This window comes from Salmo salar, chromosome 12, assembly GCF_965601325.2.
Source record: "Salmo salar chromosome 12, fSalSal1, whole genome shotgun sequence".
Taxonomy (NCBI): domain Eukaryota; kingdom Metazoa; phylum Chordata; class Actinopteri; order Salmoniformes; family Salmonidae; genus Salmo; species Salmo salar.
In genome coordinates this window covers 103,503,772-103,527,508 of record NC_138302.1, presented here as the reverse complement: position 1 = coordinate 103,527,508, position 23,737 = coordinate 103,503,772, and the positions used below count along the sequence as shown (strand labels likewise).

General features: G+C 41.0%; 1 protein-coding gene across 10 annotated transcripts in view; it reads left to right on the top strand.

The window, feature by feature from the left end:
* Positions 1 to 23,737, top strand: part of LOC106566233 (plasma membrane calcium-transporting ATPase 2) — a 294,986-nt gene that overhangs the window by 207,940 nt on the left and 63,309 nt on the right. For 8 of the 10 annotated variants that reach the window (XM_014134115.3, XM_045691982.2, XM_014134114.3 and 5 more), the window contains 3 exons: positions 4,372 to 4,413; positions 14,028 to 14,192; positions 18,235 to 18,449. In XM_014134115.3, coding sequence (XP_013989590.1) covers positions 4,372 to 4,413; positions 14,028 to 14,192; positions 18,235 to 18,449 — 422 coding nt within the window. The remainder of the gene's footprint in view (positions 1 to 4,371; positions 4,414 to 14,027; positions 14,193 to 18,234; positions 18,450 to 23,737) is intronic. The other 2 variants (XM_045691977.2, XM_082959529.1) reach the window with 1 other exon arrangement.

Here is a 23,737-nt window from a genome sequence, read left to right as displayed (position 1 = left end):
TCTACCAGTAGTCTGGATGTCTTGTAGCCATTGTTGTTGCAGTGATGGAATGACATTGAACCAGTTGAACCACATTATGTTCTGTTCCAATCACATTGCTGTGTTTTGGGATTTATTTTCCTGCTCAATGACACGACATGAATAATAACATGGTTGAGATTGATTGATCGTATTGATTGATTAGCCCTGGAATACACATTGATTAGGTATTGATTAGGTATTGATTAGGTATTGATATAACCACACTAGATGTACAGTAGATAACCTCCTGACAGATAGGGGTTTTAGCCTGTGTTTTTTTTTTCTCTTCACTGGTTTGTTTTTTTTTTCGTTCAAGAAATTGGTCAAACCTTCCTCTCTTTGTAATGCCTGTATGGTACCATTCCTCCAACACTCTCAGTTTTAAACATCAGTGTGTAAACTAGGATTGCAGAAATCTGGTCACTTATCCATTATTACCTGTTTGGAGGAATTTTTTGGGGGAAAGATTTTTTTGGGCAATCCTAGTGTGAATTAACTGCAGCAACGACACTAATCGTACTGTTATTCAGGGTTTTAACCATGATATTTGGTTATTCAGGGTTTTAACCATGATATTTGGTTATTCAGGGTTTTAACCATGATATTTGGTTATTCAGGGTTTTAACCATGATATTTGGTTATTCAGGGTTTTAACCATGATATTTGGTTATTCAGGGTTTTAACCATGATATTAGGTTATTCAGGGTTTTAACCATGATATTTGGTTATTCAGGGTTTTAACCATGATATTTGGTTATTCAGGGTTTTAACCATGATATTTGGTTATTCAGGGTTTTAACCATGATATTTGGTTATTCAGGGTTTTAACCATGATATTTGGTTATTCAGGGTTTTAACCATGATATTTGGTTATTCAGGCTTTTAACCATGATATTTGGTTATTCAGGGTTTTAACCATGATATTTGGTTATTCAGGCTTTTAACCATGATATTTGGTTATTCAGGGTTTTAACCATGATATTTGGTTATTCAGGGTTTTAACCATGATATTTGGTTATTCAGGCTTTTAACCATGATATTTGGTTATTCAGGCTTTTAACCATGATATTTGGTTATTCAGGGTTTTAACCATGATATTTGGTTATTCAGGGTTTTAACCATGATATTTGGTTATTCAGGGTTTTAACCATGATATTTGGATATTCAGGGTTTTAACCATGATATTTGGTTATTCAGGGTTTTAACCATGATATTTGGTTATTCAGGGTTTTAACCATGATATTTGGTTATTCAGGGTTTTAACCATGATATTTGGTTATTTAGGGTTTTAACCATGATATTTGGTTATTCAGGGTTTTAACCATGATATTTGGTTATTCAGGGTTTTAACCATGATATTTGGTTATTCAGGGTTTTAACCATGATATTTGGTTATTCAGGGTTTTAACCATGATATTTGGATATTCAGGGTTTTAACCATGATATTTGGTTATTCAGGGTTTTAACCATGATATTTGGTTATTCAGGGTTTTAACCATGATATTTGGTTATTCAGGGTTTTAACCATGATATTTGGTTATTTAGGGTTTTAACCATGATATTTGGTTATTCAGGGTTTTAACCATGATATTTGGTTATTCAGGGTTTTAACCATGATATTTGGTTATTCAGGGTTTTAACCATGATATTTGGTTATTCAGGCTTTTAACCATGATATTTGGTTATTCAGGGTTTTAACCATGATATTCAGGGTTTTAACCATGATATTTGGTTATTCAGGCTTTTAATCATGATATTTGGTTATTCAGGGTTTTAACCATGTTATTTGTGTTCACTGTTGCCTTTTTTTTTTATCCATGATTTACTTGCTACTATAGACTGCCCCCATCCCTCTGCCCACCCCATGCGCAGGGGACTGCACCTGGCAGCCAGCCGGATGGTAGGGCCCCGGCTCCCGTCCTGCTATACTTCCTGGGTACTACTGCCTCATCCATTTTCCACCTCTTCCTGCCCTCAACATCCTCCTCCTCTCCTCCGACTGTCTTTTCCTCCTCGTCTCCTCCCTCATAAAGGATAAGCAAAGTCATTGGTTTGAGTTATTACTAGTTTCCTGTCACTGATGTCTGAAGTAGATGAATCTACCCAAGTCCTAAATAGCACCCCCCCCCCCCCCCCCCCCTACAGTCCCTGGTCAAAAGTAGTTCACTATTTAGGGAATATGGTACCATTTTGTGACGCAGCCATTGTATTGTGTATTGTCTTCTTCTCAGCTCTAGGACTATCTTTCCATGTCCTCTGGGAATGGATCTGATGTTATGGTAGAAATGAACTGAATAGAAAGAGCCGTTTACATTGACTGACTGAGAAAGACACAGTCTGGGTCTGTTATTGTACAGATGCAGGCGATGAGAATAGTTTCTGTCCGGTACACACTGTAAAGTGAGCATCATACTTTTTGAACAGGATCCAACTAAATTCCTAACAACTTGGAACTCTTTAAATGTTATATCTAAAAAAACGTTCCTCCATCCTCAAAGATACAGTGAACTGAATAGATGACCATTACCCAGTGTGCACCAGGCCGTGAATGTAGGCGAAGGGTTTCTGCCTGGCAAGTTACTGTACGTTTTCAACAGGGTTAATTTCTCCAAGTAGCCTACTTAAACTCTTTCATTTCTGTTTTAAAAACAAGTTATTCATACGAATGAATACATGAGCTTTCATCCCGTTGTTGGTAGGATGAACCTTGGAGTAAAAAACGCTCTGTGTATGATTATGTGGCTTTCAAGATCCTCCATCCTTAACCTTCTATCAGACCCCTGCTAGTCTCCTTCAGAAGCCCGGTTTTTATAAATATGTCTTTGTGGGAGGATTTCTTTCCTATAGTCTTTTTCTGTCCAGCGTTCAATTCCTTCACTTCAATTCCTTCACTTCAATTCCTCTCAATTCCTCTCTCTATCTCTGTCTGACCGTGCATGAGGATTCTGACCTCACTCTTACACTGCATGCTCTGTGTTGGTCCTCTGTGTGTGTGTGTGTGTGTGTGTGTGTGTGTGTGTGTGTGTGTGTGTGTGTGTGTGTGTGGTGTGTGGTGTGTGGTGTGTGTGTGTGTGTGTGTGTGTGTGTGTGTGTGTGTGTGTGTGTGTGTGGTGTGTGTGTGTGTCTATTTCCTCATTGTACAGTATCTTGTAACTCTGTGATTCTGTGTCTTGATACCTCATGAAATATCTGAATGGCTTTTCTTGTACTGTTGATGTGAGGAATTCCCTGTAGTCTGTATGTCAGTATGTCACTTGCTGTAGTCTGTGAGTATGTCACTTCCTGTAGTCTGTATGTCGCTTCCTGTAGTCTGTAAGTATGTCGCTTCCTGTAGTCTGTGAGTATGTCGCTTCCTGTAGTCTGTGAGTATGTCGCTTCCTGTAGTCTGTGAGTATGTCGCTTCCTGTAGTCTGTGAGTATGTCGCTTCCTGTAGTCTGTGAGTATGTCGCTTCCTGTAGTCTGTGAGTATGTCGCTCTTCAAAATGACCACACTGATCCATAGAGAGGAAATCTGAGCTGTGATAGCATCGGTCTTGTAGTTATTCAAGTACAGTTTAACATCAAGTGATTGACAAAACTTGATATCAAATAACAATATTTGCATCACGCTCAAATCACTTTTGAAGTCTATTGAAGTCAACTTACTGTTTTCACCCCCATTGTCAGACAGATACAGAAATACAGTTACTTACGTCAGTTTGAACTGTGTTTTTTGTTTATACAGCGATTATAAAATACCCTTTAGAGCAACGTTTTCAAATATATATATTTATATTTTCTCGTTCACCTAAGCAACCTTTCAAAACATGACACTTCCTAATTGACTGCATAGTCACATTATTTTCAAATCTAGTTGTATTATCAATTATTACATTTTTTTTACATTTTAGTCATTTAAGCAGACGCTCTTATCCAGAGCGACTGCATACATTTCATACATTATTATTATTATTTTTCCCATACTGGTCCCCTGTGGGAATTGAACCCACAACCCTGGCATTGCAAACACCATGCTCTACCAACTGAGCCACACGGGACAATTATCTGTTTTTGATTGACATTATTTCTAATAGTTGTTGACTCGTTAGCAAGCCCAGGCATACACACACACACACAACAATTCAAATAGGAAAAATTAGCAGACGTCCAAATTACCATCCCTGAAGCAGAATCTACCTCATTAAAAAGTAGCTTTTCTGTCCTGTATGCGAACTCCTGACAATGCTCAATAAATATAAATGTTATTGTTTTCCTTTTTATGTCATTGTAATGTTTGTCCTGGTAATGATTGTTTGTTTATTGTCTGCTTTGGTTCTTATTGTTCTGTATCTCGTATGTCTTCATCGTAGGTAAAATACAGGATGGCAATATGGAGAACAACCAGACTAAAGGTAACCTATTTTCAACTTTCCCCCATGGTTGGGATGTGCTCTAACTAGGGTTGCAAAAATTCCGGTAACTTTCCCCCAAAAAATTCCCAGGTTTTCCAGGAATCCTGGTCGGAGGATTTTCAGATTTTCTGCTTATTCATTGATTTAAGGAATTTTCCGACCAGAATTTCTGGACAAACCTATTGATTTTGGGAAAGTTATCTGAATTTTTGCAAGCCTAGCTCGAACGTTCCTCTAACTTTGAGTCTCTAAGGTTCCTCTAATGTTGAATTAACATCCATTCAGCCTGATGTACGTCTTGTGTCTGCAGTGTTGTTGTCAGTCAGTCTGCAGCGATGTGGCTGTCTCAGCTCCAGGTGTCAAAGTCTCTCTCTCTCGCACTGTCTCTCTCTCTCTCTCTCTCTCGCTCTGTTGCTCTCTCTGTCTCGCTCTGTCTTTCTCTCTCTGTCTCGCTCTGTCTCTCTCTCTCTGTCTCGCTCTGTCTCTCTCTCTCTCTGTCTCGCTCTGTCTGTCTCTCTCTCGCTCTGTTTGTCTGTCTGTCTCTCTCTCTGTCTCTCTCTCTCTCTGTCTCTCTCTCTGTCTCTCTCTGTCTCTCTTTCTCTTTGTCTGTCTGTCTCTCTCACTCTGTCTCTCTCTCTCTCTCTCTATCTCTCTCTCTCTCTCTGTCTCTCTCTCTGTCTCGCTCTGTCTCTCTCTCTGTCTCGCTCTGTCTCTCTCTCTCTGTCTCGCTCTGTCTCTCTCTCTCTGTCTCGCTCTGTCTGTCTCTCTCTCGCTCTGTTTGTCTGTCTGTCTCACTCTCTGTCTCTCTCTCTCTGTCTCTCTCTCTCTGTCTCTCTCTCTCTCTCTCTCTCTGTCTCTCTCTCTCTCTTTGTCTGTCTGTCTCTCTCTCTGTCTCTCTCTCTCTGTCTCTCTCTCTCTCTCTCTGTCTCTCTCTCTCTCTCTCTCTGTCTCTCTCTCTCTTTGTCTGTCTGTCTCTCTCTCTGTCTCTCTCTCTCTGTCTCTCTCTCCTGTAAGTTAGGTTACCGCTGTGTATTGCTAAGAGGTTAGGTCACACAGGGCTGTGCAGTGTATTGTATATTGTTAATGGGTCAGGTCACACAGGGCTGTGCAGTGTATTGTGTATTGTTAATGGGTCAGGTGACAGGGCTGTACAGGGTTTTCCACTAGTGCTCAAAGTACTTTACATTGTACTGTGATAAGGTAACCAAGGGCAAATAATGAGTCTGTTATTATTATCCTGAAGAATACTGAATGTTGTCTACATGCAGACACAAATGTTAAGAATCATATTATTAATTGAAAGCAAAGGACACGTTGATTTAGCTTTTCCAGTATTAGTAGCCATATTATAAGTTCAACATTTGCAAAACAACCAGTTTTCATAACTTCATAACTCTGAATATTCTTATAATTTTTGTCAAAAAAAATTTTGGCGCAAAAAGGTTAGCACCTACATTTTGCGACAGACACAGGGTTTCCGGATACTCCCGTAAAGCCCAGCTCATTGGCCATCTAGCTAGCTTTGTTTAGAGTTAGAGTCGATCAAGTGAAGACCGCCCGCGTCATCGGCGTGCCATGAAGGCATCGCTCTCTGACCAAATATGGTGTCCTATAGGATATACTACACCCCTAATAATGTAGTGAAGTCTGGTTACGTTCTAGGATCTCTGAGGAATACATACGAATGTGATATGACTGGTTGAAACAACGCTGAGGGTTAGATTTTCACAGATTCCTTCCTTTGCAAATTGAACGAGTGGAAATACAAAATCGATTGTGCACGCTATATGGACCTTTTTTAGGATATGAAAACGGATTTATCTAACAAAACAACACTTCATGTTATCTCTGGGACCCTTTGGATGATAAATCAGAGCAAGATTTCAGAATGTAAGTACACATTTCACCTTCAGAGATTAATTTATCAAACCTATCGCGGGGAAAAAACGGTTTTGTTGTTAGGAGCTCTCCTCAAACAATAGCATGGTATTATTTCACTGTAATAGCTACTGTAAATTGGACAGTGCAGTTATATTAACAAGAATTTTAGCATTCAGCCGATGTAAGACACTTATGTAGCGACATTTGTTGTTTCTCTAAAATCTGCGATTTTGACACAAGGCGCTGCATAATTTACAACTGTCCCGTTGACGGGACGCCGCTAACCCTGTTAGTCAATCCTGTCACAGTCAACCCTGTTACCGTCAACCCTGTTACAGTCAACCCTGTCACGGTCAACCCTGTTACAGTCAACCCTGTCACGGTCAACCCTGTTACGATCAACAATGTCACGGTCAACCCTGGAACAAACCATAAATGGCTGTAGGAAAGATGTCCATGGATGGACCAGCCTAAGTTGTGGTCATTTTGAAGAAAGAAGTTCAACAGCAAGTTGAAACTGAGTATAAAACATGGTCGTTGTAGATGTTGTTTGAAAGCCTAATGTAACAGTATAGCTTCCGTCCCTCTCCTCGCCCCAACCTGGGCTTGAACCAGGGACCCTCTGCACACATCAACAACTGACACCCCACGAAGCATCGTTACCCATCGTGCCACAAAAGCCGCGGCCCTTGCAACGCAAGGGGAAACCCTACTTCAAGTCTCAAGGCGAGTGACGTCACTGATTGAAACTCTATTAGCGCGTACCACCGCTAACTAGCTAGCCATTTCACATCGGTTACACTAACACAAAGAAATGGACAGCCCTTTCTAAGGTGTTGATTCATTCAAAACACCCATATGCATATTTAGAGCTGATGCATATTCATAGGCTTATGAGCCCAAGCCCCCCCCCCCATGGCATTTTTAAAAGTTTTTTTTTAATGAATTCAAATTATGATTATGCCTTTATACAATACATAGTCTACTGCATATTACACATGACAGAAAAACATAAAACTGATTTTAAGATGTCTTTGGTACATAATTGGTCTAGCCTATACTCCAATATTAAACACATTCTAGTAACAGCCTTTGAGTGTGGACTGTATTATTATCCATGCTGGATGGACTGGTTACCTTCTGCTATGCTCCAAACGTTATATCCATTAGTCTGGGAGAGAACGTGTAGATCTAGGGGATGCTGTTGGGTCATTGGTTATGTTCATCAGCTTACAGTTAGTTTAAAAATTAGCGTGAATTTGTATTTTGATTAGTTTTTATATTTTCATAATGAATTGGGTGATAACTTTAGATACACAGAAGATCTCATGCGTTTCGATCTCTCCGCTCGTTCTTTTGTTCATTTCATCGTGAAGGGCAGACAGGCAGTCAACATTTTAATTAAAGATGTGTCGTTGCCGAAAACTATTTTAATAACGACGTCCCCGAACAGATTTCACTTGTTTTTCCAAATTAAGCACTGGGTATCTGCAGGAACAGGGTTGGAGAGACCATGGCATACAGAGTACTGGGTAGCTGCAGGAACAGGGTAGGAGAGACCATGGCATACAGAGTACTGGGTAGCTGCAGGAACAGGGTAGGAGAGACCATGGCATACAGAGTACTGGGTAGCAGTAGGAACAGGGTAGGAGAGCACATGGCATACAGAGTACTGGGTAGCTGAACAGGGTAGGAGAGCCCATGGCATACAGACTACTGGGTAGATGCAGGAACAGGGTAAGAGAGCCCATGGCATACAGAGTACTGGGTAGCTGCAGGAACAGGGTAGGAGAGCCCATGGCATACAGAGTACTGGGTAGCTGCAGGAACAGGGTAGGAGAGCCCATGGCATACAGAGTACTGGGTAGATGAACAGGGTAGGAGAGCCCATGGCATACAGAGTACTGGGTAGCTACAGGAACAGGGTAGGAGGGCCCATGGCATGCATAGTACTGGGTAGCTGCAGGAACAGGGTAGGAGATCCCATGGCATATAGAGTACTGGGTATCTGCAGGAACAGGGTTGGAGAGCCCATACAGAGTACTGGGTAGCTGCAGGAACAGGGTAGGAGGGCCCATGGCATACAGATTACTGGGTAGATAAACAGGGTAGGAGAGCCCATGGCATACAGAGTACTGGGTAGCTGCATGAACAGGGTAGAAGAGCCCATGGCATACAGAGTACTGGGTAGATACAGGAACAGGGTAGGAGAGCCCATGGCATACAGAGTACTGGGTAGATACAGGAACAGGGTAGGAAATCCCATGGCATACAGAGTACTGGGTAGCTGCAGGAACAGGGTAGGAGAGCCCATGGCATACAGAGTACTGGGTAGATGAACAGGGTAGGAGAGCCCATGGCATACAGAGTACTGGGTAGCTACAGGAACAGGGTAGGAGGGCCCATGGCATGCATAGTACTGGGTAGCTGCAGGAACAGGGTAGGAGATCCCATGGCATATAGAGTACTGGGTATCTGCAGGAACAGGGTTGGAGAGCCCATACAGAGTACTGGGTAGCTGCAGGAACAGGGTAGGAGGGCCCATGGCATACAGATTACTGGGTAGATATACAGGGTAGGAGAGCCCATGGCATACAGAGAACTGGGTAGCTGCATGAACAGGGTAGAAGAGCCCATGGCATACAGAGTACTGGGTAGATACAGGAACAGGGTAGGAAATCCCATGGCATACAGAGTACTGGGTAGCTGCAAGAACAGGGTAGGAGAGCCCATGGCATACAGAGTACTGGGTAGATAAACAGGGTAGGAGAGCCCATGGCATACAGAGTACTGGGTAGCTACAGGAACAGGGTAGGAGGGCCCATGGCATGCATAGTACTGGGTAGCTGCAGGAACAGGGTAGAGGATCCCATGGCATATAGAGTACTGGGTATCTGCAGGAACAGGGTTGGAGAGCCCATACAGAGTACTGGGTAGCTGCAGGAACAGGGTAGGAGGGCCCATGGCATACAGATTACTGGGTAGATAAACAGGGTAGGAGAGCCCATGGCATACAGAGTACTGGGTAGCTGCATGAACAGGGTAGAAGAGCCCATGGCATACAGAGTACTGGGTAGATACAGGAACAGGGTAGGAAATCCCATGGCATACAGAGTACTGGGTAGCTGCAGGAACAGGGTAGGAGAGCCCATGGCATACAGAGTACTGGGTAGATGCAGGAACAGGGTAGGAGAGCCCATGGCATACAGAGTACTGGGTAGGTGAAGGAACAGGGTATGATATCCCATGGCATACAGAGTACTGGGTAGCTACAGGAACAGGGTAGGAGAGCCCATGGCATACAGAGAACTGGGTAGGTGCAGGAACAGGGTAGGAGAGCCAATGGCATACAGAGTGTGTGTGGAATATCACCTGTCATGCAGCGAGAGCATGGTCCTCAAACATTGGTTAATGCCTGGAGTGAAATATGTGTTTTTATATTTACTTCTCAGCTGCTCATATTAACCACAGATACGCTATAAAACCCAAGTAGCCTATCAGAAATCATTGTAAAACGGACTGGCGGGACAGGGCCCGGGATCCATTCGCTATTCGCGTGCATATGAACTGTCTTCATTCCCCTGCCCCTGTTTCCGACCACTTGATAATGGGCCATGTTAAATCGAAATGAATTTGACATATTAGTGAAGGTTTAATTGAGAATAGTCTGATGGGTGAACATATGATCACTTGATGAGAGAACAGCTGTGCAGCCTGAGGCGAGGAACTGAGAGTTTAGAGATTTGTTTTTGTTACTTTCGAAAACCTACAACCTATAGTCACATCGTGCTAGTGCCTATAGTAACATCAATAGCCCAAAATCACATCAATAATCTATCATATAGGACTACATCTATCACATAGGGCTAATCTATCATCTAGGAATAATCTATCATATAATCTATCATTTAGGACTAATCTATCATATAATCTATCATATAGGACTAATCTATCATATAATCTATCATATAGGACTAATCTATCATATAATCTATCATATAGGACTAATCTATATATAATCTATCATATAGGACTAATCTATATATAATCTATCATATAGGACTAATCTATATATAATCTATCATATAGGACTAATCTATATATAATCTATCATTTAGAACTAATCTATATATAATCTATCATATAGGACTAATCTATCATATAGGACTAATCTATATATAATCTATCATATAGGACTAATCTATCATATAGGAATAATCTATCATATAATCTATCATATAGGACTAATCTATCATATAATCTATCATATAGGACTAATCTATCATATAGGACTAATCTATCATATAGGAATAATCTATCATATAATCTATCATATAGGACTAATCTATCATATAATTTATCATATAGGACTAATCTACCATATAGAACTAATCAATCACATAGGACTAATCTATCATATAGGACTAATCATTTACATTTTACATTTTAGTCATTTAGCAGATGCTCTTATCCAGAGCGACTTACAGTAGTGAATGCATACATTTCATACATTTTTTTTTTTTTTTCTGTGCTGGCCCCCCGTGGGAATCGAACCCACAACCCTGGTGTTGCAAACACCATGCTCTACCAACTGAGCTACAGGGAAGGCTAATCAATCACATAGGACTAATCTATCATATAATCTATCATATAGGACTAAATCTATCATGTAGGACTAAATCTATCATATAGGACTAATCTATCATAGAGGACTAATCTATCATATAATCTATCATATAGGACTAATCTATCATATAATCTATCATAGAGGACTAATCTATCATATAATCTATCATAGAGGACTAATCTATCATATAATCTATCATATAGGACTAATCTATCATAGAGGACTAATCTATCATATAATCTATCATATAGGACTAATCTATCATATAGGACTAATCTATCATAGAGGACTAATCTATCATATAATCTATCATATAGGACTAATCTATCATATAGGACTAATCTACCATAGAGGACTAATCTATCATATAATCTATCATATAGGACTAATCTATCATATAGGACTAATCTATCATAGAGGACTACTCTATCATATAATTTATCATATAGGACTAATCTATCATATAGGACTAATCTATCATATAGGACTAAATCTATCATATAATCTGTCATATAGGACTAATCTATCATATTGGACAAATCTATCATATAATCTATCATATAGGACTAAATCTATCATGTAGGACTAAATCTATCACATAATCAATCATATAGGACTAAATCTATCATATAGGACTAATCTATCATATAATCTATCATATAGGACTAAATCTATCATGTAGGACTAATCTAACATATAGGACTAATCTATCATATAATCTATCATATTGGACTAAATCTATCATATAATCTATCATATAGGACTAAATCTATCATGTAGGACTGAATCTATCATATAGGACTAAATCTATCATATAGGACTATTCAATCACAAAGGACTAATCTATCATATAGGACTAATCTATCATATAGGACTAATTCTATTGTATAGGACTAATCTATCATATAATCTATCATATAGGACTAATCTATCATATAGGACTAATCTAGTTTATAGGGCTAAATCTATCGTATAGGACTAAATCTATCATATAGGACTAAATCTATCATATAATCTATCATATAGGACTAAATCTGTCATATAGGACTAAATCTATCATATAGGACTAATCTAGTACAGGCAATTTTGACATGCCGTATATGCGCTTGTTGGAAAACTGACTTGTTGGAAAGGTGTTATCCTATGACGTTGCCAATTTTAAAATCACTGAGCTCTTCAGTAAGGCCATTCTACTGCCAATGTTTGTCTATGAAGATTGCATTGCTGTGTGTTTTTTTTGTCCATTTAGTGTATGTATATACTGTAAATACTGTATACATATATACTCATCTTACTATTGAGAGTTAGAATTGTAGAATACACAAGGTGTGAGTTCAACATTGGGTTCTTCATCAGAAGTTTCTCAATTGTTATGTCAGTCACTGACAGTCACTCGATTAGCCATGTCAGCCATGTCAGCCATGTCAGCTATGTTAGCCATGTTAGCCATGTCAGCTATGTTAGCCATGTTAGCCATGTCAGCTATGTTAGCCATGTCAGCTATGTCAGCTATGTCAGCCATGTTAGCCATGTCAGCCATGTCAGCTATGTTAGCCATGTCAGCCATGTCAGCCATGTTAGCCATGTTAGCCATGTCAGCCATGTTAGCCATGTCAGCCATGTTAGCCATGTCAGCCATGTTAGCCATGTTAGCCATGTTAGCTATGTTAGCCATGTCAGCCATGTTAGCTATGTTAGCCATGTCAGCTATGTTAGCCATGTCAGCTATGTTAGCTATGTTAGCCATGTCAGCTATGTTAGCCATGTCAGCTATGTTAGCCATGTTAGCCATGTTAGCCATGTCAGCCATGTTAGCTATGTTAGCCATGTCAGCCATGTCAGCCATGTTAGCCATGTTAGCCATGTCAGCCATGTCAGCCATGTTAGCCATGTCAGCTATGTTAGCCATGTTAGCCATGTCAGCCATGTCAGCCATGTCAGCTATGTTAGCCATGTTAGCCATGTCAGCTATGTTAGCCATGTCAGCCATGTCAGCTATGTTAGCCATGTTAGCCATGTTAGCCATGTCAGCCATGTTAGCCATGTTAGCCATGTTAGCCATGTCAGCCATGTTAGCTATGTTAGCCATGTCAGCCATGTCAGCTATGTTAGCCATGTTAGCCATGTCAGCTATGTTAGCCATGTCAGCCATGTCAGCCATGTTAGCCATGTTAGCCATGTTAGCTATGTTAGCCATGTCAGCTATGTTAGCCATGTCAGCCATGTCAGCCATGTTAGCCATGTTAGCCATGTCAGCCATGTTAGCTATGTTAGCCATGTCAGCCATGTCAGCTATGTTAGCCATGTTAGCCATGTTAGCCATGTCAGCCATGTTAGCTATGTTAGCCATGTTAGCCATGTCAGCTATGTTAGCCATGTTAGCCATGTTAGCCATGTCAGCCATGTTAGCTATGTTAGCCATGTTAGCTATGTTAGCCATGTTAGCCATGTCAGCCATGTTAGCTATGTTAGCCATGTTAGCCATGTCAGCTAACATGTTTTAGATTGGTATGTTATTCTAGCAGCCAGTTATATGAACTGGTAGTAATCATGGCCAACTACCAACCGGGGGCCCTGACCTCCAGGGGGGGCCCCATTTATTTTGTTAGTCAGTCTCATTCAGATATCATATGAACATGGCATAAGTCATGGCAACATCTGTAGAATTGTAGGACATTAGCTTTAAACTGCACAAATTTCTCTCTTTAATCACAAAATGAAATAAATTAAATGTGTTATGAATTTGAAACATTTTCTCTCCGTCCCATGGCAAAATGTGTAGAAATGTGGAAGACTTCCTTTCAAACTGCAAAAAATATCTCTCTGCCCCATGTGTTAGAACATTTCAAAATGTTCACTTTGCCCCATGGCAAAATGTGTAGAACATGCAGAAAACTTGCTTTAAAACTGCAACATTTTGTCTATGCCACATGGCAAAAAGTGTAGGCAGGAATGTCAGGAAATTAACTTTAAAACTGACATGTTTCTCTCTGCCGTCAAGGGGGGGGACCACAAAAAAAACGAATTTTGCTTCGGCCCCGAAAAGACTAGGGAAGGCCCCGATCCCATATTAACCACTGTCTTTGTGTTCCTCTGGTTGTTTCAGTGAAGAAGCAGGACGGAGCGGCTGCCATGGAGATGCAGCCTCTGAAGAGCGCCGAGGGAGGGGAGACGGAGGAGAAGGAGAAGAAGAAAGCAAATGTCTCCAAAAAAGAGAAGTCTGTCCTCCAGGGGAAACTGACCAAGCTGGCTGTTCAGATCGGCAAAGCAGGTACGGCAGATCAATCAATATGATATAATGCATAATCAATAGTCTTTGAAATGTTGATGTGGAATCACAGAGATACATATTTAATGCATTGCTGCTGCTGTTGATTTGTGAAGTTGCATTTTTTTTTTACCTTTATTTATTTAACTAGGCACAAATTCTTAATTTCAATGACGGCCTGTCGGGGAACAGTGGGTTAACTGCCTTATTCAGGGGCAGAACGACAGATTTTTACCTTCTCAGCTCAGGGATCCGATCTAGCAACATTTCAGTTATTAGTCCAACGCTCTAACCACTAGGCTACCTGCCTCTCTAACCACTAGGCTACCTGCCTCTCTAACCACTAGGCTACCTGCCTCTCTAACCACTAGGCTACCTGCTCTAACCACTAGGCTACCTGCCTCTAACCACTAGGCTACCTGCTCTAACCACTAGGCTACCTGCCTCTCTAACCACTAGGCTACCTGCTCTAACCACTAGGCTACCTGCCTCTCTAACCACTAGGCTACCTGCTCTAACCACTAGGCTACCTGCCTCTCTAACCACTAGGCTACCTGCCTCTCTAACCACTAGGCTACCTGCTCTAACCACTAGGCTACCTGCCTCTCTAACCACTAGGCTACCTGCCTCTAACCACTAGGATACCTGCTCTAACCACTAGGCTACCTGCCTCTAACCACTAGGCTACCTGCTCTAACCACTAGGCTACCTGCCTCTCTAACCACTAGGCTACCTGCCTCTCTAACCACTAGGCTACCTGCCTCTAACCACTAGGCTACCTGCTCTAACCACTAGGCTACCTGCCTCTAACCACTAGGCTACCTGCCTCTCTAACCACTAGGCTACCTGCCTCTCTAACCACTAGGCTACCTGCTCTAACCACTAGGCTACCTGCGTCTCTTACCACTAGGCTACCTGCCTCTAACCACTAGGCTACCTGCTCTAACCACTAGGCTACCTGCCTCTAACCACTAGGCTACCTGGCGCTAACCACTAGGCTACCTGCCGCTCTAACCACTAGGCTACCTGCCTCTAACCACTAGGCTACTTGCCTCCTCTAACCACTAGGCTACTTGCCTCCTCTAACCACTAGGCTACCTGCCTCTAACCACTAGGCTACCTGCCTCTCTAACCACTAGGCTACCTGCCTCTAACCACTAGGCTACCTGCCTCTAACCACAAGGCTACCTGCCTCTAACCACTAGGCTACCTGCCTCTAACCACTAGGCTACCTGCCTCCTCTAACCACTTGGCTACTTGCCTCATCTATCCACTAGGCTACTTGCCTCTAACCACTAGGCTACCTGCCTCTAACCACTAGGCTACCTGCCTCTCTAACCACTAGGCTACCTGCCTCTAACCACTAGGCTACCTGCCTCTAACCACTAGGCTACCTGCCTCTCTAACCACTAGGTTACCTGCCTCTAACCACTAGGCTACCTGCCTCTAACCACTAGGCTACCTGCTCTAACCACTAGGCTACCTGCTCTAACCACTAGGCTACCTGCTCTAACCACTAGGCTACCTGCCTCTAACCAGTAGGCTTTCTGCCTCTAACCACTAGGCTACCTGCTCTAACCACTAGGCTACCTGCCTCTCTAACCACTAGGCTACCTGCTCTAACCACTAGGCTACCTGCCTCTCTAACCACTAGGCTACCTGCCTCTAACCACTAGGCTACCTGCCTCTAACCACTAGGCTACCTGCTCTAACCACTAGGCTACCTGCCTCTCTAACCACTAGGCTACCTGCCTCTCTAACCACTAGGCTACCTGCCTCTAACCACTAGGCTACCTGCTCTAACCACTAGGCTACCTGCTCTAACCACTAGGCTACCTGCCTCTAACCACTAGGCTACCTGCCTCTCTAACCACTAGGCTACCTGCCTCTCTAACCACTAGGCTACCTGCCTCTCTAACCACTAGGCTACCTGCCTCTAACCACTAGGCTACCTGCCTCTAACCACTAGGCTATCTGCCTCTAACCACTAGGCTACCTGCGTCTCTTACCACTAGGCTACCTGCCTCTAACCACTAGGCTACCTGCCTCTAACCACTAGGCTACCTGCCTCTCTAACCACTAGGCTACCTGCTCTAACCACTAGGCTACCTGCGTCTCTAACCACTAGGCTACCTGCTCTAACCACTAGGCTACCTGCCTCTAACCACTAGGCTACCTGCCGCTCTAACCATTAGGCTACCTGCCTCTAACCACTAGGCTACCTGCCTCTAACCACTAGGCTACTTGCCTCCTCTAACCACTTGGCTACTTGCCTCCTCTATCCACTAGGCTACTTGCCTCTATCCACTAGGCTACTTGCCTCTAACCACTAGGCTACCTGCCTCTCTAACCACTAGGCTACCTGCGTCTCTTACCACTAGGCTACCTGCCTCTAACCACTAGGCTACCTGCCTCTAACCACTAGGCTACCTGCCTCTCTAACCACTAGGCTACCTGCCTCTCTAACCACTAGGCTACCTGCGTCTCTAACCACTAAGCTACCTGCTCTAACCACTAGGCTACCTGCCTCTAACCACTAGGCTACCTGCCGCTCTAACCACTAGGCTACCTGCCTCTAACCACTAGGCTCCGCCCACCCTGGCCCTGCCTCAACCACTAGGCTACTTGCCTCCTCTAACCACTTGGCTACTTGCCTCCTCTATCCACTAGGCTACTTGCCTCTATCCACTAGGCTACTTGCCTCTAACCACTAGGCTACCTGCCTCTCTAACCACTAGGCTACCTGCCTCTCTAACCACTAGGCTACCTGCCTCTCTAACCACTTGGCTACCTGCTCTAACCACTAGGCTACTTTCCTCCTCTAACCACTAGGCTACCTGCCTCTAACCACTAGGCTACCTGCCACTGTCCTTGTCATTCTCCAGCTCTGGTAATGTCAGCCATCACAGCACTGTACTGGAGTAGAGTAGAGCACAGTGGAGTAGAGCACAGTGGAGTAGAGCACAGTGGAGTAGAGCACAGTGGAGTAGAGTAGAGCGGAGTAGAGCGGAGTAGAGTAGAGCACAGTAGAGTAGAGCACAGTAGAGTAGAGCACAGTAGAGTAGAGTAGAGTAGAGTAGAGCACAGTAGAGTAGAGTAGAGCACAGTGGAGTAGAGTAGAGCACAGTGGAGTAGAGTAGAGCACAGTGGAGTAGAGCACAGTGGAGTAGAGCACAGTGGAGTAGAGTAGAGCACAGTGGAGTAGAGTAGAGCACAATGGAGTAGAGCACAGTGGAGTAGAGCACAGTGGAGTAGAGCACAGTGGAGTAGAGTACAGTAGAGTACAGTACAGTACAGTGGGGTAGACTACAGTAGAGTAGAGTAGAGTAGTGTAGAGTAGAGTAGAGTACAGTGTGGTAGAGTACAGTAGAGTAGACTACAGTACAGTAGAGTAGAGTAGAGTAGAGTACAGTGTGGTAGAGTAGAGTAGAGTACAGTAGAGTAGACTACAGTAGAGTAGAGTAGAGTACAGTGGGGTAGACTACAGTAGAGTAGACTTCAGTAGAGTAGAGTACAATAGCGTGGGGTAGAGTAGAGTAGACTACAGTAGAGTAGACTACAGTAGAGTAGACTACAGTAGAGTAGAGTACAGTAGAGTAGACTACAGTAGACTACAGTAGAGTAGAGTAGAGTAGAGTAGAACAGAAGAGTACAGTAGAATATAATAAAGTAGACTATAATAGAGTACAGTAGAATAGAGTACAGTAGAATAGAGTACAGTAGAATAGAGTACAGTAGAATATAATAAAGTAGAATATAATAGAACAGAATAGAATATATAGGAAGAGTACAGTAGAATAGAGTACAGTAGAATAGAGTACAGTAGAATATAATAAAGTAGAATATAATAGAGTAGAGTAGAATAGAGTACAGTAGAATATAATAAAGTAGAATATAATAGAGTAGAGTAGAATAGAGTACAGTAGAATATAATAAAGTAGAATGTAATAGAGTAGAGTAGAATGGAGTAGAACAGAGTAGAATATATAGGAAGAGTAGAGTTGAATAGAGTAGATTAACTTTCTCCTTGTCCTTGTCCATCCAGGTCTGGTGATGTCAGCCATCACAGTGATCATCCTAGTGCTGTACTTTGCTGTGGACAACTTCGTCCTGCAGAAGAGGCCGTGGCTGACGGAGTGCACCCCCATCTATGTCCAGTACTTTGTCAAGTTCTTCATCATCGGTGTCACCGTGCTGGTGGTGGCTGTACCCGAGGGGCTACCCCTGGCCGTTACCATCTCCCTGGCCTACTCTGTCAAGGTGACACATTTTCTGTCTTTTAGTCTTATATTTTATTTCTGACCAAGTTAGAAGTGTCAATCGTGAGAATGATGAGAATGATCCCAGTAAACCCGGGAACATTCCCAGAACATTAGATTCCCATGAAGTTCTAGTAAGGGTTTTTAATCTAAAGTTAGGTTGATAACATCCAAAAAGGAATGTTTCTTGATAAAAAAAATCTATGTAATTTATCAAAAATGTTTTACATTAAATATCCTTGGAATGTTCTCCTGACATTCACTAAAATGTTGTGCACAACATATGTAACAACCGTCACAGAACAATACCAAAAGGTTATATGTTTATATTAAACATTTGCCCGATGTTGCAAGAACTTTCCTGTAATGCTTTTAATCTGTTCCTTAAAAGGTTCCCAGAATATTTCATTAGGTTGTGGGAATGTTGTGGGTACATCATAAAAGATATGTTCCCAAAATATCAAAACTGTCCAGTTGTGAGGATGATTCTACAGTGTTTCTTTTAGTGTGCAAAAAAATAAAATAAACATTAATCTGATGTTACAAGAACGTTCCCAGAACACATTTTGTCTGTTCTTTAAATTTTCCCAGAATGTTTCAGTAAGTTGTGGGAACATTGTGGGGACATGTCAAGAGATATGTTCCCCAAAAAACTGAAACTGTCCACTTGTGTTGACATTCAGATAATGTTTGTACCTGGGTGCACAAAACATTCCTTTGATGTTGCAAGAACGTTGACAAAACATCCATTTTTTTTTTCATTAGATTGTGGTAACATTGTGGAGACATGACAAGAGATAGGTTCTCAAAACACAAAATATGCTCAGATGTGATGACATTCATACAATGTTTTTAAGTTAGGTAGCAGAGGACATTCCCTTAATGTTGTAAGAATGAAATAAATCCGTTTTTATGACGTTCACAGCATATTTGTTTTAGGTTTACATAATATTGTATTATTATTATTATTATGTTTTATTAACTTAATATTCCATTGATGTTAATGCACTATACATTTTGTCTTGTCTTGAACATCCTCAGAACATTTAGAAAATGTTATATTTAAGTTTGACATAAAAACCAAAACCAAAACATTCTCAGCATGCAATTTAAGCAGTTTGAAATACACCCCCATTACATTTCTATTCCGATTTAACGGTAATTCTCATATAGGGAAAAACATATAGAGACACATGGCATTTGAATTTCATTCATAGGACATTTGAGCAACGTTTAATTATACAAACACAACCATCTTTTTTTTTACACGCCATATGTTGACAATCTGAACATGTGGGGATTGAACCTGCGATGTTTTATCCTCTGCGCCACCAGGGAATCTCTCTTTCATCGTCTTCTTTCAGTATAAAGTATAGCCAGTATTCCTGTATCCAGTAATCAGGAATTCTACGCTTCCTTTTTAGCCAACTTACACATGACTAACCCAGGGATATACTGATAACTGGGTTATTCACCATCACTTCTGGGTCCATATTTACAAGATATCCAACACTATGAGTGCTGATCTAGGATCACTTTTGCTGTTCAGATCATGAAAAATAAGACAGAGGGGGATCATGTCAAGCATTTCAAAGTAGAAATTACAGTACCGGTCAAAAGTGTTAGAACACCTACTCATTCCAGGGTTTTTCTTTATTTTTACTATTTTCTACAATGTGGAATAATAGTGAATTCATCACAACAATGAAATAACACATACGGAATCATGTAGTAACCGAAAAAAGGGTAAAACTAATCAAAACATATTTTATATAGCCACTCTGTGCAAAGCTGTCATCAATGCAAAATCTTCGCATTCTCTCAACCAGCTTCACCTGGAATGCTTTTCCAACAGTCTTGAAGGAGTTTCCACATACGCTGAGCACTTGTTGACTGCTTTTCCTTCACTCTGTGTTCCGACTCATCACAAACCATCTCAATTTGGTTGAGGTCGGGTGATTGTGGAGGCCAGGTCATCTGATGCAGCACTCCATCACTCTACTTCTTGGTAAAATAGCCCTTACACAGCCTTGAGGTGTGTTGGGTCATTGTCCTGTTGAAAAACGAAATGATAGTCCCACTAAGCCCAAACCAGATGGGATGGCGTATCGCTGCAGAATGCTGTGGTAGCCATGCTGGTTAATTGTGCCTTGAATTCTAAATAAATCACAGACAGTGTCACCAGCAAAGCACCCCCACACCATCTCACCTCCTCCCCCATGCTTTATGGTGGGAACCACACATGCAGAGATCATCCATTCACCAACACCGCATCTCACAAAGACACGGTGGTTGGAAGCAAAAATCTCAAATGTGGACTCCAGACCAAAGGACAGATTTCCTCCGGTCTGATGTCTATTGCTCTTGTGTCTTGGCCTAACCAAATCTCTTCTTCTGATTGGTGTCCTTTAGTAGTGGTTTATTGCATTTATTTGGGCTGCAATTTCTGAGGCTGGTAACTCTAATGAACGTATCCTCTGTAGCAGAAGTAACTCTGGATATTCCATTCCTGTGGTGGTCCTCATGAGAGCCAGTTTCATCATAGCGCTTGATGGTTTTTGCAACTGCACTTGAGAAAACTTTCAAAGTTATTGAAATTTTCCATATTGACTGACCTTCATGTCTTAAAGTAATGATGTACCGTCATTTCTCTTTGCTTATTTGAGCTGTTCTTGCCATAATATGGACTAGGTCTTTTACCAAATAGAGCTGTCTTCTGTATTCCCCCCCTACTGCACCTTGTCACATCAAAACTGATTGGCTGAAATCCATTAAGAAGGAAAGAAATTCCACAAATTAACTTTTAAGAACGCACATCTGTTAATTGAAATGCATTCCAGGTAACTACCTCAAGAAGCTGGTTGAGAGAATGCCAAGCGTGTGCAAAGCTGTCATCAAGGCAAAGGGTGGCTATTTGAAGAATATATAATATAGTTTGATTTGTTTAACACTTTTTTGGTTACTAGATGATTCCATATGTGCTACTTCACAGTTTTGATGTCTTCACTATTATTCTACAATGAAGAAAATAGTAAAAATAAAGAAAAACCCTTGAATGAGTCGGTGTTGTAAAACTGTTGACCGGTAGTGTATTTGGGTGTGTTTAAAAAAAAAGTTGTACAGTACATTTTTACACAATATTTTTTTTTTTTACATTTAGTCTAAATTCTGCATATCTAATTCGATTTTTACATCTGGACATCTTCTCTTTGAGTAGAGAGATTTTTATCTGAGCCTCAATTTTAATTTTATTTAATGAAACATGGTTATAGAATATGTGGAATTGAATCTGCAATCTTTGGACCTGCAGCCAGATAGTGTAACACTCGTCGTTGAAGGGGGACCAAAACGCAGCGGGTAAAGTGCTCATCCTCTTATTTATTAAAGAAAACACTTAATCAATACAAAACAAACGACAAAAACAGTCCAGTAAGGTGCATAGACTATACCAGAAACAACCACCCAAAAAACCCAGTGAAAACAAACACAACTAAATATGGCCTCCAATTAGAGACAACAACAAGACAGCTGCCTCTAATTGGAGGTCATTGACAAAACTCACATAGAACTAGAAAAGCTAGATAAACATAGAAATAAGAAAACTAAAACCTAAACCCACAATATCCAACCACACAAAACAAACACCCCCTGCCACGCCCTGACCAACTACAATGACAAATAACCCCTTTTACTGGCCAGGACGTGACAGATAGTTAACTCTGTGTTAGCAGTGCCTTTGTGTGTTTCTTTTTGGTCAATCAGGAAACTGAACGCAATTTCTCAGTTATTGAAATGTTCCCAACCTCTTCGTATTCTGCGAACATGCAACACTGTATTTTAGGATTGTCTTTCTTCATCACGTGTTGACAGTCTTATGACATGTGATTTTAGTTGGATAGAGCCTTTTAAATAACTTGTATTCTTGTGTATTCATATGCTTCTTAAATACAGACTCAAACTTAATACGATTTCTTAAAAAAAAAAATGTTTTAACCTTTTCTCAATTTCAAAATAACTATCCCCTGATGATGCAGAGGTTTAATGAGCTACGAAATAAAACATTGCAGGTTCAATCCCCACATGTGCAGATTGTTAACATATGAAGTGTAAAGAAAAATATATGGTTGTGTTTGTTTGATTAAATACTGTTCAAATGTCCTGTGAATGAAATGAACATGCCATGTAACTTTATGTCACCTACAATACCAGTATTCAAATGTGAACTGCTGTTAAATCTGAAGTGAAACATCATGGGAATGTTCTTTAAATGTTCTGAGAAACCTCAAAGACAAGGTAAAATGTAAACATCAAAGGAATATTATGTTAAACCTAAAACAAATATGCTATAAACATCATTAAAACAGACATTTCATTCTTACAACATTAAGGGAATGCGCTGTGTTACCCAACTTAAACAATTTCCTCACAACTGAGCATATTTTGTGTTTTGGAAACCTATCTCTTGTAATGTACCCACACTTTTCCCCACAACCTAATTACATGTCCTGGGAACGTTTAAAGACCTCAGAAAGGATGTTCTGCCAAAACTCTTGCAACATCAAATTAATGTTTTTTTTGCACCTTGATACAAACATTATGTGAATGTCAGCAAAACTAGACCGTTTTAGTGTTTGTGGAAACACTAAATTTTCCCACAAACTAAATAAATGTTTTTTGAACTTTTGAAGAACAGTTCTTGTAACACCAGGTCAATGTTTGTTGCAACCTAATAGAAACATTGTAATAATCTGCACAAATGGACAGTTTTTGTGTTTTGAGAACATATCTCTTGTCATGCCCACACAATGTTCCCAACAACTTAATTAAACATTCTGGGAACCTTTAAAGAACAGACTATATGTGTTCTGAGAACGTTCTAGTAACATCAGATGAATGTTTTTGCGCCCTAAAAGAAACATTGTAAAATCATTCCTACAACTGGACAGATTTTGTGTTTTGGGAGCATAACTTTTGTGATGTACTCACAATGTTCCCACCAGACTGTTCCCACAATCTAATGAAACATTCTGGGAACCTTTAAAGAATTATTAAATCACAATTATTAAATGTGATTAAATGTGTTCTAGGAACCTTTCTTGAAACATCAGGAAAATGTTGTATACAAACATTCTATAATCATCACCACAAACTGGACAGTAATTGTGTTACGAGAACGACCTAATACATGTTCTGGGAACCTTCGGGGATGCTTCCTCATCAGTGCATTTGATTTAGCAATCCATTAATCTGTAGCTATGTATCCAAATATGTTACATAGTTCAACATATC